General features: G+C 35.8%; 1 protein-coding gene and 1 long non-coding RNA gene across 2 annotated transcripts; both read left to right on the forward strand.

The window, feature by feature from the left end:
- The first annotated feature begins 438 nt into the window (after positions 1-438).
- LOC111895676 (uncharacterized) lies at positions 439-1,895 on the forward strand. Its single transcript, XR_002851644.3, has 2 exons — positions 439-1,487; positions 1,593-1,895. It is a non-coding gene; the product is annotated as an uncharacterized LOC111895676 (long non-coding RNA).
- A 4,380-nt stretch (positions 1,896-6,275) lies between these two features.
- LOC111895618 (polyadenylate-binding protein RBP47) lies at positions 6,276-8,872 on the forward strand. Its single transcript, XM_023891696.3, has 6 exons — positions 6,276-6,824; positions 7,130-7,631; positions 7,720-7,799; positions 8,094-8,224; positions 8,321-8,417; positions 8,488-8,872. Exons 1-6 carry the CDS (start codon positions 6,450-6,452, stop codon positions 8,659-8,661), a joined length of 1,359 nt encoding a protein of 452 aa, XP_023747464.1. The 5' UTR covers positions 6,276-6,449; the 3' UTR covers positions 8,662-8,872.
- Positions 8,873-18,274: the final 9,402 nt, after the last annotated feature.

Raw genomic sequence — 18,274 nt, forward strand, 5'->3', positions numbered from 1 at the left:
CCATTGTTCTCACGAGTTATAAACTAGTTAAAGATATATGTTAACATATTGATTTATTTAATTATAGAGCCGAATGAAATTGGTTAATATTTTAATTGACGTTGTTATTTCCATTAGGGCAATTAGAAAATATATAAGAATACAATAATCACTTTACATAAGTCCATAGCATATGCATTTAGTTTCAAAGTACAAATAATCTCTTTACATAACTTATTCACATAGCCTAATAAGGCTGAATTTTAAATAAAAACAAAATTTATGGTATTTAATATTTAATGCCATTTATTTATGACAAAACTGCATAAATAGTCCATGTGGTTTGCTCAAAATTATCACTTTGGTTTAAAAAGGTTTGGACTAGCACCACAGGTTCAAAGTTTTCATTTTGTTGCGTTTTTGGTCCAATCTATTTTGATTTTTTTTCAAAATGACGGATTTGACCTTGTTAATATGATTTTTTTTCTTAATTGTTTTTCTAATTTTCAGATTTAAAAAAATAAAAATATAAAAAATAAAATTAAATCTCTCTCTCTTTTTCTCTCTCTCTCTCTCTCTCTCGTTAATTCCCTTTCCTTCTTCAATACTTTTCCTTTACAAAAGCTATTTAATAGTTTCTTCCCCAAAAATTCATCAAGGACATCAAATTAGATACAAGAATTTGCCATCAGAACTAGAACAACACTAGATCTCATTTCAAGCTTTTTCCAACAAAACCCAAATCTCATGTCAAGCTTATTTTGGTGAACCTCCAAAGATACGACTCCCGCTCATTCGTTCCTCAAAACCATCGAGACCTACAAAACTACTCACCACTTCCATCGCCCACACCACACCACCAATTGCTTCACCTGAAACCACAAACCATGGAATCAGATTTCTTCCTTTTTCGGGTCCATCCGGGTCTACCCAAAATCTATCAATTCGATGATTGGTTTTGGGGTGAATCCAAATGGGTTGCATCAATTCAAAACACGTTGCCATCACTACTATTTCCCCTATTCACGATTCTTCCCTGATCCTTACTGATAATGGTAAACTCATGCACCACGCATTTTCTGGATCCTAATAAGAATCGGGATTATGGATTATGGGGGAAGATCAAATAGGATACAAAAGACGATGTTGAAGATGGAGGATGTAAAAGATGAAGTGGATTACTATGTTACCAGTTCATCATCTCATAACTTGTTCATCATTCAGGGGAGATTTGGTGTTGTTGGTGGTTGGGTTTGGACTTTTTCGCCATTAAAGCACACAGAATCATTGAGCTTGTTGCTTGAATTTGCTGGTATTAGAGCTTTGTTGGTTGTGTTTGGACTTTTTCGCCACCTGTAAATCGTAATCCCAAGCAGATTCATGACCTCAATTTGCTACTTAGCTCTGGCGTTCTTCGTCAGTCAATCAAGTATTTCACCAGATTTCAAATTGGAGAAATGGAGTTTAAGAGAAAGCGGGAAATTGCATCCCAATCCTTGCATCATCAAGTAAGTATTTTAGGGTTATGGTATGTCAAAGAAAAAATCATGTGTCTATCTCCCAACCCCTTGATTCACCTCCTAAATTTCTAATTTTCGATTTGTGTTTTATAGGGCTGGCTAGTGTCAATTTTTCCTTGCACTGATTTGGGGTATACGGTGTCTGCAATTCAGGGAGAGGGATAAAAGGGGTCCAGTTTGCCCTCATCTTCATGTTTATTCAGGTGGTGGTGATGGCAGTTCATTAGAAATCAATTTTTGGGTTCGTGAATATGATGTTCTTGTTCTTTAACTCATGAAAAAAACAATTGTTCTTAAGATTCATATTCATATATGTGTGTATGTGTTTAGTTCTATTAGACTTCACACAATGAATTGAACAAAACTGATAAAAGTGAGAGTTGTACATTTTACAAATCCACTTCCAGATCTGTATTAATTTTGTTTGGAGAGAGAGAGAGAGAGAGAGAGAGAGAGAGAGAGAGAGAGAGAGAAAATTTATTTTTTTATTTTTTTAAATCTAAAAATCATAAAAACGATTAAGAAAAAAGAGAAAATCATATTAACATGGGCAAATCCATCATTTGAAAAAAAAAATAAAAAAAGATTGGACCAAACAAACAACAAAATGAAAACTTTGGACCTTTGGTGTTAATCCAAACTTTTTTGGACAAAAGTGATAATTTTCAGGTAACCACAAGGACCATTTGTGCAATTTTGTCTTTATTTATTTAAATGAATAATAATTAATTAAAAATGACAATTGTTAACCCAAACCAATATCATAGGTATATATTTAAGCCAAATCAACAATTTATATATTTTTTATAAAACAAAACAGCATAAATAAAGTTTCAACCCAAAACAATGACAACCTTTTTAATTTTAACTAAATGGTTGCACCGTCTTCTGCACCATCGTACACTTGCCTTCACCGAAAAACAAACCAACTAAAACAGTAGTAATCACTAGAATCACCATTGAGCATCATCATTGCCACCTTCGTATCCGATGCTTGACACGGGTAAACGATTAATATCTTTTAAACAAATATTTTAAAAATGAGTTAAAGACTACAAATGGTCATTTTATGGGTCCTCACTTTATTTAAGGACAACCCCTAAAGAGTTTCTCCAACCACAAATATCAAAATGGTGGTGTTTATTCAACTTCTAAAATAATATGTTTTAGGGGTCTTCACATTTTGCCTTCATAATTTGTGTTAAAAAATGAGCAAACACAAAAATGAATGTCATTTTGCGTTACTGTTGAATTGATATTGGCCTTTAATCACAAAAATGAAGGGACCGGAGGATTTGTCCTAAGACCAACCAACCAAATACAAAAACAATATTACAAAAGTTAATAAAATGGTATTTCATTCCAAATAAACTCTAAAAATCATCGGTTTGTGTTTGAAATAGCTAATAATTTCACACACCAAATATGAATGCTAAATACATGGTCTCTAAAAACCACCATTTCGGTGTTTGGCTAGAATACAAACGTCATTTTAGTATTAAACAATAACCAATTTATGTTTTATGGTTGAATTTACTCTTGTGGTTGTTGTAGAAAGCTTATATGGTTGCGGTGGACATGGTGAACACCCTACCCCTTTTATTTTTTTAACCGTGCTATTGAATCCAACAAGGATGTCTCATTGATTTTGAGGGTCCTCTGCAAAAAATAAAATTAAGCCTCTGAATATAATTTTTTTTATATATAAGCAAAATTCATTAACACCACGACAAGTCAATAATAGTTAGAAAAACAATAAGAAGAAACGGTAATTTAAAATCTAATCTTACATAGTTATATGAATAACGATGCTCTCATATCATCCTTAGAAGCAAAATTGTTCACCAATTCTTCATAATCAATAATCTTCAATATATTGTTCTCAATAGCTATCATTTCAAATCGATTAAATCTTTCTTGTGATTTTGTGAACCGTAAGTAAGACTTTAACAGTTTTAATTTTGAGAAACTTGTTTCTACAGATGCAACAATACTATAATAGTCAACAAGACTCTATATGCATTAACTGTATTAGGAAAACAATTGGCTTTTTTCATATATTTTTAAACATCCTTAAGAATTAGACAACAACTTTAACTCTAGATAAAGTTCATTGGTGTCAATATCTAATCATTCACCATACTTAGTGTGATTTCAAGACGGCTACAACACAACTTAAGATCATTGTCATCAAATTCCTTCACTTTGTTGGAAACAAAAAACCAAAATTATTTTTATACTTATTGTATTGTTCAAATCTTGTTTTAAGAGAAGTCGTCGTTTGAAATTGAAACAATCAAATACACAAGCTACAACAGAAGTCGATCGATTATGTAATCGAAACAAAACAGACGAGTATCAGATTTCTTAGAAAACCAATTATGATTTTCTTAAAATGAAACATCAATTAATAAATAATCTAAATTGAAAGCCAAAAGCAATTCTAAAATTGAGTGGTTGTGGATTTTGAAACTTACAATTTTGATTTCTAAATCATATGGTGCATTGATTTTGAATCAATCATTCAATAATCAAACACATACACCCTCAACAACTTAACAAGTTTAAGAGACGGAGTATAGCGTCGTAGTGACTTCTAACTTGGATTGACGAGAATCAAATGATGGACTCAACTTGGCTTGGTGACTATACCTTTGAGGTTTTGAAATCAATTTTATTTTCGGGACTGAATTACTAGTCTACTATAACAATGTATGTAAAAAATGACCCCCCTCTACGACATGGGCCATAGGCCATATATGGTCGTCCACCTCGTACACCTCAAAGACGAATCCAACATGGTGAAATCCCATCGCACCAACCCTCTCTTGTATTCTTTTCTCTTTTGCTTACTTATTTGTATGGTGTAAATTCCATTAGCATAACAAGTGAAAGCTCGACGATTCTCTATGAGAAATGAAAAATGAAGGAAGAATGACAAGGAATAAACGTAGCGTTGAGATGAAGAAAAAAAAAAGGTGAAGGAAGATGTGATAATCATAAAACGTTTGAAAGGTTTTGACTTGTAATTTATTTGGTCAATTTTAGGTGTACCATGCAGCGGTAGACGAGACATGGAGGCCCATTTCATCACATGTTACGTGCTCCAAGACAGCCCTAAACTTTGACCTGACTTATTCCTCTTGTTCCCACTTGAACTCAATCTCCACCGTTCATCTAGACGGCTTTAATAATCAACGGTTATCCTCGTCTCTCAATTTGGCTTTTGGATTAGTTTTATGATCAAGATCTACGATCATTGGTCCCCACTGAAAGTAGCTTTCACCGAGTCACACATAAGTCTTTCCTTTAGTACGGTTGATCGCCAAATACCACCGCCCAATCTACGGCTGTAAACCATCCTCGTCAGCACCAGAGCCGATGAGGGCGATTTCCCAGATCCAAACCACCTCTTTTCTAATTGGCTTTGTTAAATATAGTCCTCTTACTTTTTTTTAATTGTCAAAAAATTCCCTTATAAAGCACAACATGATTGGAAGATGTAACTAGACAAAATAAATTTATTCATGTCTGTTTTAACTATAAAAAGAAAAATATTAATATAATATTTTGAAACTTTATGGTTGTGTTGTGTAGCATCCGACTGTAAAACATTTCTTTTTTCTTTTTTTAAGACAGTTGATCTCGTAAAAACTTTTGAATTATGGATATTTGAATGAATATCCTTATTTTTGACATCGCAAGGTTTTTGTGATAGATATATAAAACATAAAATAAATCGGTAAATCTACATAAGATGTTAGAAATTACGTAGAGCCATGCCACAAACCGAGTATGCTGACATGTTGTTGGTTTTTTTTCCACGGGTGGATGAAAGTAAAAGTATATAAATACAAGGGTACTAGCGGTGTAGATACATTTTATTTCATGACATGTTTTAAAACCACGAAGGCATCAGATCACATAAGAATTTTAAATTTAAGGTACATAGACAAAAGTTGTACCTGAATGGTTGACCTGTAGAAAGTTCTCATATGGGATTGTCCAAAATGGATAATATATTATATGCTTGGAATTTTATAAAGATTTGACCCAAATTATCAAACTAGTGAAACTACATTAACTTTAATTGCCTTTGCCAATTTCAACATTTTAAACAACTTAATTTGTAAATTTATATAACCAAGGTTATTGCATTTTATGTTATAATCCTAAGAACTTAACATTTTGTTTGTACATGTAGTGGTCCTTCATGTGTGCCTTTATTTGCACGATGCAAATATAAAATTTGTTGCATTTTACTATCTGTTTGTACCTGTTAGTACTTTCTTCAACTTTGTGGCTAGTGTTTTGCTCCATGCTTTTATTTTTGGTATTTTGCTTATATTGTTTATATCTGTAAACTTTTCAACTTTCATGACGACTTTTGTTTGTGTTTGTATCCCTGTAAGTTAGTCATTTGCTTTCATTCTCACTGTATGTTGCATGTGGTAGTATTTACTTGAAATGTTATGCTAAATGCTTGGTCTCTTCATTACTGCTACTATTCGATTGCTCACCATTTTACCTCTTCCCTTACCTTATTCTTATGAGACTTAAGATTATGTTATTGTCATTGTTGCTGTTATGTTATAATCATAGAAACAAAATCAAGCATATTCAACCCAACTATCATTGATTAAAAAAACCCTTTGGAAATTTTGCATTTTATTAGAAAACCGTTTAGACCTTGCAACAAGAGGGGATGAAATGTAACTCTCAAATATCATGAAGGGGGTAAGTGTAAATTCAACGCCATGATTTAAATCTTCGAGAGCCTTGTTTGACCACTCTTTTCCACCTCCCTCAAACAACCCTGGTTTGCCTCCTACACCAGGTCTCCCACCTCCTCATCCTCTCTGCGCCGCAATCCTCCACCAAAGAACTTCCCGGAGGTTAATCACATCACAATAGAGGAGATAGATATTTAATCATCACAACGTACTCAAGATGCAGTCAACCAACGGCAACGGAAACGTCACCGGCAACGGCGCCGATTTGACTCCACAACAGCAACAACAACAACAGCAGCAGTGGTTAGCGATGCAACAATACCAACAACATTGGTTAGCGATGCAGCAGTACCCTGCGGCGGCGGCTATGCATCACCCGGCGATGATGTACCAACAACCGCCGCCAACAGCATATATGCCATATCCTTATCAACAAGGTCATCAACAACAGTATCAACAGCAGGCTCAACAACAGCAAACAAGTAACCAGATTCAAAGTTCTAGCGAAGATAATAAGACGATCTGGGTTGGTGATCTACAACACTGGATGGACGAAGCTTATCTCCAGTCATGCTTCTCGCAAACCGGCGAGGTTAGTGTTTTCATCTTCTTTTTATTTCTTCTTTGTTATATCTTGAATCTGTATCCACTCAATTTGTACTTCTGTTGCTTGTTAACCTTTGGAATGTAACCAATTTAAGAAAAAACACATGTACGAAACATTCCTTATCCAATTTCGAGCAAGAATTGTACTTCTAATGTCTGTCTACAAGTTCAATTAGTCATGAATTTCAACTTTTACTCAACAATGTTCAAGATCCACATCAATTTCTGCTATCAATTACTCCGTATCTCTTCCCTACCACGTTCGTGACACTCTATTCATTACATTTACAGGTTCAATCTATAAAACTGATACGAAACAAACAGACTGGCCAATCAGAACGTTATGGATTCATCGAGTTTCTTTCTCATTCATCCGCTGAGAAAATCCTTCAGACCTACAATGGAACCATGATGCCAAGTACCGATCAAGCTTTCCGGTTAAACTGGGCGAGTTTTAGCACAGGAGAAAAGCGTGGAGAAAGCACTGGTTCAGATCTATCGATATTTGTTGGAGATTTGGCTCCAGATGTAACTGATTCAATGTTGAATGAAACATTTGCAAGCAGATACCCATCAGTGAAAGGTGCAAAAGTAGTTTTTGACACAAACACTGGGTGTTCAAAAGGGTATGGATTTGTTAGGTTTAGTGATGAAAGTGAAAGATCTAGAGCTATGAATGAAATGAATGGTCAATATTGTTCAAGTCGACCTATGAGAATTGGTGTTGCAACTCCTAAGAAGGCTTCTACTTTACAACAATATGGACAACAACCACAACAATATTCATCACAAGGTTTGTTTTCTTGATTCTTGAATGTGTTTTGTTTGATTTTCTTGATTCAGTATGATGCGTTTAGACTCATTATTGTGAACTTTTTTAGCTGTGATATTGGCTGGTGGAGGTGGATTTGGTGCCATGCCTCAAAGCTCTCAGTCTGATGAAGATTCTTCCAATACAACAGTAAGTTTCCTTTGTCTTACTTAAAAAGATGGAATGGAATGTTCATTCCATTGTATGTCGGAATGGATTGGTTCATTCCTTTGTAAAAATTAAACATGTTTCATAATTTTCAAAATGGTATATTGGTTTCTCATAAAAAGGAAGAATAAAATGCAACTCCTTCCACCTATATGAGAAATCCATCAAACATGCAATTCAATTCTGTCCATTTCACAACCAATCACTCCACATAATGGAATCACCAATTCCAATTCCATGGACCAGTTTTTGCTGACGTGTTAATTTTTTTCATAGATCTTTGTAGGTGGACTTGACTCAGAAGTCAACGATGAAGACTTAAGACAAACCTTTATCCAATGTGGCGAAATTTTATCCGTTAAAATTCCCGTAGGAAAAGGATGTGGTTTTGTTAGATTCGCAAACAGGTAATTATTTGTTTATATATTTAATCAACAATTTTATTATTTAATATTCAAAATTTATTTATTTATTTATTATTTTATTTTGTAATAATAATATAGAAGCAGCGCGGAGGACGCAATTCAGAACATGCACGGGACAGTAATCGGAAAACAGACGGTCCGTATATCATGGGGTAAAACTCCCGCGGGCAGACAGGTATGAAAATAGATCGTTGATTCTCTTTTTTTTTATATGAAGGGTAAATAAGTAATTTTACATGATGCAGAACATGGGTGGAAGCTACCAGGGGAAGCAAGGCGGCGGTGGTTATGGTGGTTATGGCGGCGGCGGCGGTGGTGGTTATGGGTACGGTAACCAGGATGCGGGAATGTATGGCGGTGGTGATGCTTCGGGTTACGGGTCGAATGGATATGGAAATCATCAGCAGCCTGTAAGCTAATAATAATTATTGTGTTTGTGTTAGTGAAGAAGATGATGATGATGAGATATTAAAGACTTATACCATTTTTTTTTCTTTTTTTTTTTTTTTTTTTTTTATTTATGGATTATAAAAATGTAACTGGAGGTTGTTTGGGGTCTTTAATGAGTTTGAATTTTGGGGATTATTCTGTGTTGTTTTTAAATTAAATTTGTTTTGGTTTGTTTGTGTAGATGTATCATAGTACAACAGAAAGTTAGAAAGTTACATCACTACATAATTTTTTTATTTTTTTTTTGGGTATTTTAACAAAATACTTGATATGACTCTGAATATATATGCAAGAGGAAATGTCTTATCTTGTCCATCGTCATCAATAAACATTTGTGTGCACACTTTATTAGTTGGAAATGGGAATAGCATTTAAGATATATTCGAATGGTTCCTAAGAAATGAAATATAAATCTAAAGAATAAGAGTCACTTTTATTGTTTTATGTTTGTGAGTGGTTATTTTTTGTTTGTTTTGGACGTAGTGTTGAACCATGTAGGTATGTTTATGAGTGGTTGTCGCTAAAGAACTATATGACAACAATGCAAAGTGTTTGGAGATTAGGTCTTTAGTTACTTTTGTGATTTTTGCAATTTGATTATTTGCCTCTTTCGATTATGATTGTCTTTCCATACAACATACGAGTATGTAAATACCAATTACAGGTGCTATGCGTCCTCTCTTACTATTATTATGTGTTAGGAGGCAAACGTTAAAGAAAACAAACATACAATTTATAATGAGAGCCTTATATAATGAGGGCCTTATTATTCATATTTCTTTGTCATTCATTTGGATGTTATTAGTTATAAGTAAAAAAAGAAAACAAACATACAACTTATAATGAGAACCTTATTATTATTATTGGTCATTCATTTGGATAGCTAAGTTATAAGTTAAAGAAAACAAACATACAACTTATAATGAGAACCTTATTATTATTATTGGTAATAATAAGTTATAACCCGTCAAAATTTTATAAGGGTTTGTTTTCGAATATGAATTTTCTTTTGATGGATTAATCCATCATTTATTGCAAAAGAAGCCACTAAGTTCAACCCAAAAACAATTTAGAAGTCTCTTATTTGATAAGGGAGGACTTTAATTTGATGAGAAATACCCCCCATAACTTTACTATACCTTGTCTAGTAGATAGCATTGTTCATTCCCTATTAAACATCAACAAAATTATGTTTTCTAGTAGATAGCATTCTTCATTCCCTATTAAACACTCCAAACTTGAAGACAAGGTGAGGTATAAGTTGTTAAATGGATCCGTTTCTTGTTCTTTTGGCGCGGGTATTCATGTATAGGTTGTATGTCTACACGGTAGTCTCATTGTTCTTGTTGTTCCAAATGGTTTATCTTTCCGACTCTTAGAGATTAGGATAGTCATTATGAGCTGTCCCGTAATAAAACCAGTTGTTGCTGATACCTTCTTCTCGGTTCCTTCTTATAACCATTTGGATAATATATAAATGTCTTGATTGAAAGGAATTCCTAAGAATCCAACGAACAAAGTAAATAGAATCAATATAAGTAGTGGGAATAACATAGTATTATCCGATTCATAAGAATACAAATACCTAAATAATTCTTGCTAAGAATATTCTTGAGTATGCTAAAAAAAATTCTTTATTTCTGGTGGAATTTTCTTGGTTATTATTTGTTTCTAATGATGATCTATAAATATAGTAGTTATTTTTAGTTTCAGAATGAATATATTTATATGATAAAAGATAATATCTATAGTTTTTTTTTTTTTTTTTTTTTTTTTTTTTTTTTTTTTTTTAAATTATCCTCTTTATTTGGTAATAAATAGACTTTCAAATTTTGTTTTTTTTAATCAAGTAATTGGTCTTTTTCAGAGGAATACCATTTGTTTAAATCTTTATTTTGAGACGTCCGGCATTGGTTGATTCTATTTCACCATTTTTGGGGGATGAGTCTCCAACAATTATTCCAATAAATACATATCCGATTTGACCGATGGACGAATATGCAAACATACGTTTCATACTTGTTTGAGTAATAGCAATGAGATTCCCCAATATCATGCTAAGAATAGCTAGGATTTCAGAAGAAGATGTCATTGGTTTGATGAGGATAGTGTTTGTGTGACATCCGTCTAATTCGGCTATGTCAGCTGATAACTTGGATGCATCAATGTCTAATTTGGCTATGTTAGCTGATAACTTGGACGCATCAATATTGACTTCATCGAGACCTCAAATGTACTAATATCCCCGAATTCTAGCAATCTAATAAAGGAAAAAATTGTTCGCATAGTATTAATATATGCATCTACAAGGTGGCCAAAATCCCAAAAGCTTTTCCAAATTCTTGCGTTAGTGCATACCACTCGTAGATTGAAGATAAATTATGTGGTTGTGATTCTAGCAATTCAGTTGTGTGTTTGACATGGCAGTGTGGTTTTTATTTGTATCTTCTTCTTGATCGAACCTCATGCCATTCATCCTCTTCTTTGTCTCCCCAAAGGGACTGGTCTGGTTGCTATTGACATGAGGATGGTGACTAAAGGTTCGATTATGAGCATTACGTGATGGGATTTTCGATTTGGGAAATGGGTAGTATTGATTTGGTAATGGGATTTAATTGTTATTTAACTTTTAGTATGAAGATTTTGCATGGAAATTATTTATATGTTTATCCAATAAAAGGGATTTCCCACATGCTTCCTTGATTAGTTGCTTTGACCATAAGATGTTTTTTTTGGAGTATAAGATGGTGTGTGAGCGTGTAAAGGGTTTGCATAGAATTTATATTGAATTGAGATAATGCTCGTTGATGGATTTAATTTAGGACTTAGGGGTCGTTTGATATGACATGTAACTGGGTCCAAAGCGGGATTGGGTCCAAAAAATATCAATTGGCATGTTTGATAGGGATAGGAATGGGACCAACATGTGGACTCGGTCCAACAAAAACATAGGACTCGGTCCTTGCTTTCAATTAGATGGACCGGGAAAAATAGAACCCAAAAAAAAAACGTTGCTGCCCTATTACGAGGTTTTGATTTCTTCCTTTCCCCCCGTTAACCTCCTATCGACGAAGCCAACAGCTTTTCCCTTATCGATCAAAAGCATTGCAGTGAATCATCCACAACAATAGTCTCGGTGATCAATAGCAACGCATCAACAGGTTTGTTTTTTTTTTCTCGTTGCTTTTTTCTGTGTTCATAGTCAGGGGCATAACTGTCCATATCTTGATAAATTTTTCTGCATGTAATTTCTATCAATACCCCATAATCAAGGGCAAATTTGTCCATAATTGACCATATATTTTTGCGGTATTGTATCTCCTTGAGATGGCAAGGATGTAACTTGCAATCATGAATTCTTGAAGTTTGAATGTCAAGTTTTCATGAATTCTTGAAGCTGTGTCACTGTCATCTTTTTTATATGTGTTACGATATAAGACTAAACAATGTCATACCGTTTTTATCATTTGCCACCTAGGATGATGGTGACATCTTTTCTAATTTTACAATTTTTAAAAATGCTTGAGGTGTGGTGTTTTATGTTTACAGTAGGCAAAAGAAACAAAGAAAGCGAGTCAAGTTGAACGGCAAAGGAAGAAAGTGAGCGGTGGAAACTCACTGTCGGTAATAATATCATTGGGGTGTGGTGTTCACCGCCGGTAAAGGTGACACGGAGGTGACACGTTGGCTTCCCGACAATAAAGAGTTCGTCACACCCTTTAGCCTAATTGAGGTTATGGATTTAATATGATTCAACTATCATACTTTTCATAATTAATAAAAAATTTCAACGACTATCTTAAGGAATGTGGAATTGTTTTGCAATTGAAACCTCCTAGGACACCACAACTTAATGGTGTGGCTGAGAGGCAAAATCGAACCTTGTTGGACATGGTTCGTTTCATGATGAGTCGAGCTTTACTTCTGATATCATTCTAGGGGTATGCCTTAAAGATTGCTTCCCATATTCTTAATCTGGTCCCAACAAAGAAGGTTGCCAAAACTCCTCATGAGATGTGGACAGGGAAGGTTCCCTGATTGGCACATAATAAGGTTTAGGGTTGTGAAGATTTTGTTAGACGAGAGACTCACGACAAGCTTGAACCTCGAAGTGAGCGATGTATTTTCATCGGCTACCCACAAAAGTCCTTTGGAAACTTGTTCTACAGACCTAGTGAGAACGTGGTCTTCGTAACACGAAGAGGAGTATTTCGCAAGAGAGAGATCATATGTAAAGACGACAGTGGGAGTACAATTGATCTTGATAAAATCCAAGAGTCAAGCGATAAAGGAACCTCTAACTCTAGCGCTCAAACTGAGGAAGAAATTTCTGTTGAACCTATTGACGAGTCATTACCTCTTAGACGTTCCACTCGAGTTAGAATGGCACCTGAGTTTTATGGTTTCCATATTACTACAAATGGTGATACGTTTACCAGTGATAGTACATTGGTAAATTTGGATGAGCCTTCTAACTACAAGGAAGCCATGGTGGGCCCTGAGTCTGCCAAGTAGAAAGAGGCAACGGACAGAAAGATCAAGTCCATGTATGCCAACAAAGTTTGGAATTTGGTTGATAATGTGCCAGGTCGTAAGGCAGTTGGGTGCAAATGGATCTTCAAGAAGAAGACTGACATGGATGGAAAGGTACACACTTTCAAGGCTCGACTGGTTGTGAAGGGCTTTACTCAAAACCCAGGGGTTGACTATGATGAGAACTTCTGGTGGCTAAGATTAAATCTATTAGGGTTATGCTAGCCATAGCTACGTTTCATGATTATGAAATATGGAAGATGGATGTCAAAACCACTTTCCTTAATGGAAAGTTGGCTGAGGATGTTTACATGAGTCAGTCAGAGGGTTTGTGGATGCTAAGTACCCCAATAGAGTGTCTAAGCTTGAGAAATAATCTATGGATTGAAGCAAGCTTCTCGCAAATGGAATCTTTGCCTCGATGAGAAAGTCAAAGAGTTTGGTTTCTCTAGGAGTGAAGATGAGTCCTGTGTATATGTCAAATCTAGTGGGAGTACATGCAACTTTCTAGTATTGTATGTTGATGACATACTACTCATAGGAAACGACGTTCCAACCTTGCAGGAAGTTAAATCCTAGCTTGGAAAGTGTTTCGCTATGAAGGATCTAGGAGAGGCTGCTTATATTCTAGCAATAAGGATTTTGAGGAATAAGAGTAGAAGACTAATTGGACTTAGTCAAAGTACTTACTTGCATAAGGTGCTAAAGCGTTTTAGCATGGAAAATTCCAAGAAGGGAGAATTACCTATCCAGAGTAATACCAAACTGAGTAAGACTCAGAGTCCGAGTACTGATACTGAGATAGCAGAAATGAGTCGAGTTCCATATGCTTTCGTCGTTGGATCAATCATGTATGCTATGACATATACTCACCCTGATGTGGCTTTTGCATTAAGCGTGGTTAGTCGATATCAGGGAAACCCGGGCAAAGCTCATTGGATACTCGTCAAAAATATTCTTTAGTATCTACGTAGAACTAAGGATTGGGTCCTTGTGCTTGGTGGCAGTGATGACTTAAGAGTTACCGGGTATAGTGACGCCGGTTTTCAAACAAAAAGAGACAACTTCCTTTCTCAGTCTGGTTGGGTGTTTATCCTTAATGGAGGAGCAGTGACTTGGAAAAGTTCCAAGTAGGAGACCGTATCTGATTCTACATGTGAATCGGAGTATATAGCTGCGAGCAAAGCGTCAAAGGAAGCTATATGGTTGAGGAACTTTTTTTAGAGACCTTGAACTAGTACCAACCATAAAAGAGCCTATGTAAATTTTCTGCGATAATGAAGGAGCGGTTGCATTGACCAAGGAACCAAGAGATCATGGTAGATCTAGACCTATTGATAGAAAATATCACTTTATCAGACATCAAGTAGAAGATAGACACCTCGTCGTAAAGAGGGTATCATCAGAAGAGAATCTTGTCAATCCCCTCACAATGGGTCTAAGTAGGATTAAGGACGTTTAACATGTGAGGATCATTGGTCTAAAAGAAGATATTAGTTTTAGTGATTAGATAGATACCTAGAAACTTGTAACAATATAAATGTAATTGACATTTGATGATCAATTAATGGAGATTTATTTATGAGTATTGTTTACTATCTTTTGTCAATTGTTTATCATTGTGTTTCTCTTTTGCATGCTTTACTTCCCGAATAATTGGATTGTTCAAATATCCACAGTCAATCACACTTTGGAAGCAAGTAGTGAATTAAGACTGTGATGAATCAGGTTGTAGATTGTCTAAAGGGTTATACATAGTAATGGTTTGCTGCAACATTCATGAGTACTTTTGAAATAGGGATTTAAGTGTTGGATTAAACCCACACTCAGTGAATTACTTCATGTAATTTATCACGAGTAATTCTGAGACGATAATATTGTATAATCTTATAACTGAGATATACGAGTTGTTGTTTACGAGTTGGTTGTGCATTGATAATGCGTAAACGCATCATTAACTTGATGTTATAAAATGTATTGTTATGTAACATCTGATGAGTAAATATACAAGCATATAAGTCAAAGTTTATCTGTTCCTTTTTCCCTAAAGGGAAAAGAGATATCTTGGGACCCTCGATGATTTGGTGTTGACTTATGTTTCGAGCTCGGTCAGGACATAATTGATGTGTTCAGTTAAGTTCCTTATCATTACAAATCAGAAATCAGGAAACAAACTGATGGACAATGAGAATGATTATGCTCCATTTTCATTTGTCCACATGATATCTGTAACATCCTATTTCAGATCGTCTGAGATTAAGGTTTGTGGGCTACAACCCGGGCATGAGGAAGCCTCGGAGTTGCGATGAGTTGCTAGAAGTGTAGGGCATCTCGACACCTTTCCGTAGGTATGAGGTTCATTAGAATTGGAGTTATATCGAGGAAGCTATGAAAGTTTGAAGTTTTGGTAAGATAAGTCCCTTATTTGAGAAAGGTGGCAACTTAGTACGCTAGGCGTACGTATGTGTACGCTTAACGTACTCATGTGTGTGACTTTTAAGCGGAGCCACCTAGTACGCTGGGCATACCAGAGGGTACGCTGGGCGTACTAGGCACTGAATGAAAAACCCTAGTTGAGGGGGGTCCCTATATAAAGAATGATATGGCCTTATTCCTGGCCACCATCCTCAGATTGCAAACCCTCTTAAACCCTAAACCTTTGTTCATGGAGCCTGTGTGTGCATTTGAGAGCCTTTGATTGTTTTTGTGTGTTCTTGGAGTGAAGAAGAAGCTTTGGAGAAGTAGGAGTGAGAGTCCAGGCCCTTGGATATGAGCATATCTATGTTGGGAGCTTCATATAGAGGTATAAAGCTTCAAGCTTTCTCACTCTTTTGATTTGTGCATCTTAGTAGAGTATTTTGGGGTTTTGTCCCAAAAGTTGGAGACTTTATGAGATATTAAGCTCCAAAGACTTTGATCAACCCCTTTGAGTGTATTTAGTGGTGTAATGTCATAAAAATCAAGACTTGGACGTTAGAATCAAGCCATGCATGAGATATGAGCATTTTGTGATAGAAGAATGAGAGTTTTGTGTGTTTGTGACCTTATCAGCCATGCCAAGGCTTAAAGTCACTGACTTTATGGAGTAAGAGCTATTAGGGAGTCCAAATCTGTGATATGAACCAAGGTCTTAACTGATTGAGACCAACTGAGTAGAAAGAGTGAAGCTGGGTCGTACACTGAGTGTAATCCCAGTATGCCCCACGTACTGACCAAGTGTCCCTGATGGCCAATCTGGATTTGTGAGTACGCTGAGCGTACCAAGGGAGGTACGCCCCACGTAACCTCACTGTGGACTTTTGGGCTAAGTTTCATTTTGGGCTTGGAGTTTGGGCTGGTTGCAATAGAGTTTTAGACCAAAGAAAATATATATATATATATATATATATATATATATATATATATATATATATATATATATATATATATATATATGCTTTGGGCCCTTGAGTTGGGCTTGCCATTTAGATTTGAGAGTTGGGCCTTGGTGGTCCCAATGGGTTTTAGATTATTGATGGGCTGGTTAGTGGACTACCTTTAGACCTAATGAGTAAGAGTTTAGAGTTAGTTCCTAATTGGGTTAATTGTGGGTTTGGCTCAGAGATAGAGGTCGGTGCGTAGTAGCGCCGTTTATAGGGGTTGTTCATCATCCGAGGTGAGTCTTCTCACTATACTTTACCTAGAGTGGTAATTCTTGTGTGACTGGAGGGTCTTATGTGTTTATGTTGAGTACTGTGATATCCTGCATTATGTCTATTTGATTTATGCTATGTATTATTTCGTGCTTACTGAGTTAGGACCGGAGGGTCCACCCGAGTTGTGGGACCAGAGGGTCCCACTGAGACACATTGACTGGAGGGTCTTATTGTGTTATAGCCTCGAGTGGCTAATGAGCTATGTGTGGTATTTTCGGGAACTCACTAAGCGTCGTGCTTACCGTGTTATGTGATATGTGTTTCAGGTTTATCTCAGGATCACGGGTTGGCACCGACTTGATTGTACACATCAGTAAAAGAGTTATGTTTTGAGGTTCCTAGAATATTAATCAAACAATTATGGAGTTGCGATTTGTAAATTAAATAAATGAGATTTTTGTGAAATGTGTTGTGAAAATTATGTGAATTTAAATGAAAATTTTGTTTGAAAATTTACGGTGTTACAAGTTGGTATCGGAGCCTTGGTTTGAGAGATTCAGATGCACCTTCGGGTATATCTGGACTCAAACTGAGGATTTGAGAAAAAAAAATTCAAAAGAAATGAATTTTCTAAAATGAGCAAGAGTTTCTAAGAGGAAAACAAGAAGGAGCAGTGTGTACAATCAGCCAGAGCCCGAACGGTGATTTCCCAAAATACCCTTACTTATTTGTGTTATGGGTTATTATTGAGATATTAGTGATGCATGCTAGAAGATAGGCTAGGTATTTCATATTTTAGGGATAGAGTTTCTTGATTTGTGATGCCTTAGCCTAGGAATTTTTCTATCTGTGATGTGCCTTGAGTATGTGCAAAGTAAGAGTATCCAACAAAAATCTTTTAGAGAGAACTTTGAGTAGAGGAGTAATCTAGGAGAGATACCTAGATGAGCATTGGAGGAGCCTACTAATGGAGTAGTTAGATACCTGCGAGGGTTACGGTTGCTTGAGTTTAGTGATACCTTTTGAGTGTGAGTAGAGCAAGTGGAGTTCTAACCTAGAGTGGTTTTATGTGTTGGTGGAGATTATTCGATGCCCAAATGCTGCTTGCTTCGTGCTTTGTGGAACTCTTGATGATGGGAGTTAGCTACTAAGTGAATATGACGATATTCAAGAGGTAAATGGTTGGCATCATAAGGAGTTCTTTAGCAACTGATGGCAGAGAAGTGTGAGAACCTAGGAAGAGCCTAGGGAGTGACATTATTCAGATGAGTACGCTAATAGGGGAGAGTATTCGCTGGAGAGCGACCAGGTATAACGGGATTGGTGATAGAGAAGGTTGAGCAGCTACTTAGGAAATCTGGGATGATCCGTGTGGAAAGTATGGATAGATGTGGCAGGTAGTATGGGCCCATAC

This window comes from Lactuca sativa, chromosome 7 (genome assembly GCF_002870075.4).
Source record: "Lactuca sativa cultivar Salinas chromosome 7, Lsat_Salinas_v11, whole genome shotgun sequence".
Lineage (NCBI taxonomy): Eukaryota > Viridiplantae > Streptophyta > Magnoliopsida > Asterales > Asteraceae > Lactuca > Lactuca sativa.

Excerpts from the sequence above, each read along its gene's own strand:
- LOC111895618 (XM_023891696.3), top strand. The coding sequence starts at position 6,450 with ATGCAGTCAACCAACGGCAACGGAAACGTCACCGGCAACGGCGCCGAT. Across the intron at positions 6,825-7,129 it reads GCTTCTCGCAAACCGGCGAG|GTTCAATCTATAAAACTGAT; the intron begins GTTAGTGTTTTC and ends TTACATTTACAG. Across the intron at positions 8,225-8,320 it reads TTTGTTAGATTCGCAAACAG|AAGCAGCGCGGAGGACGCAA; the intron begins GTAATTATTTGT and ends ATAATAATATAG.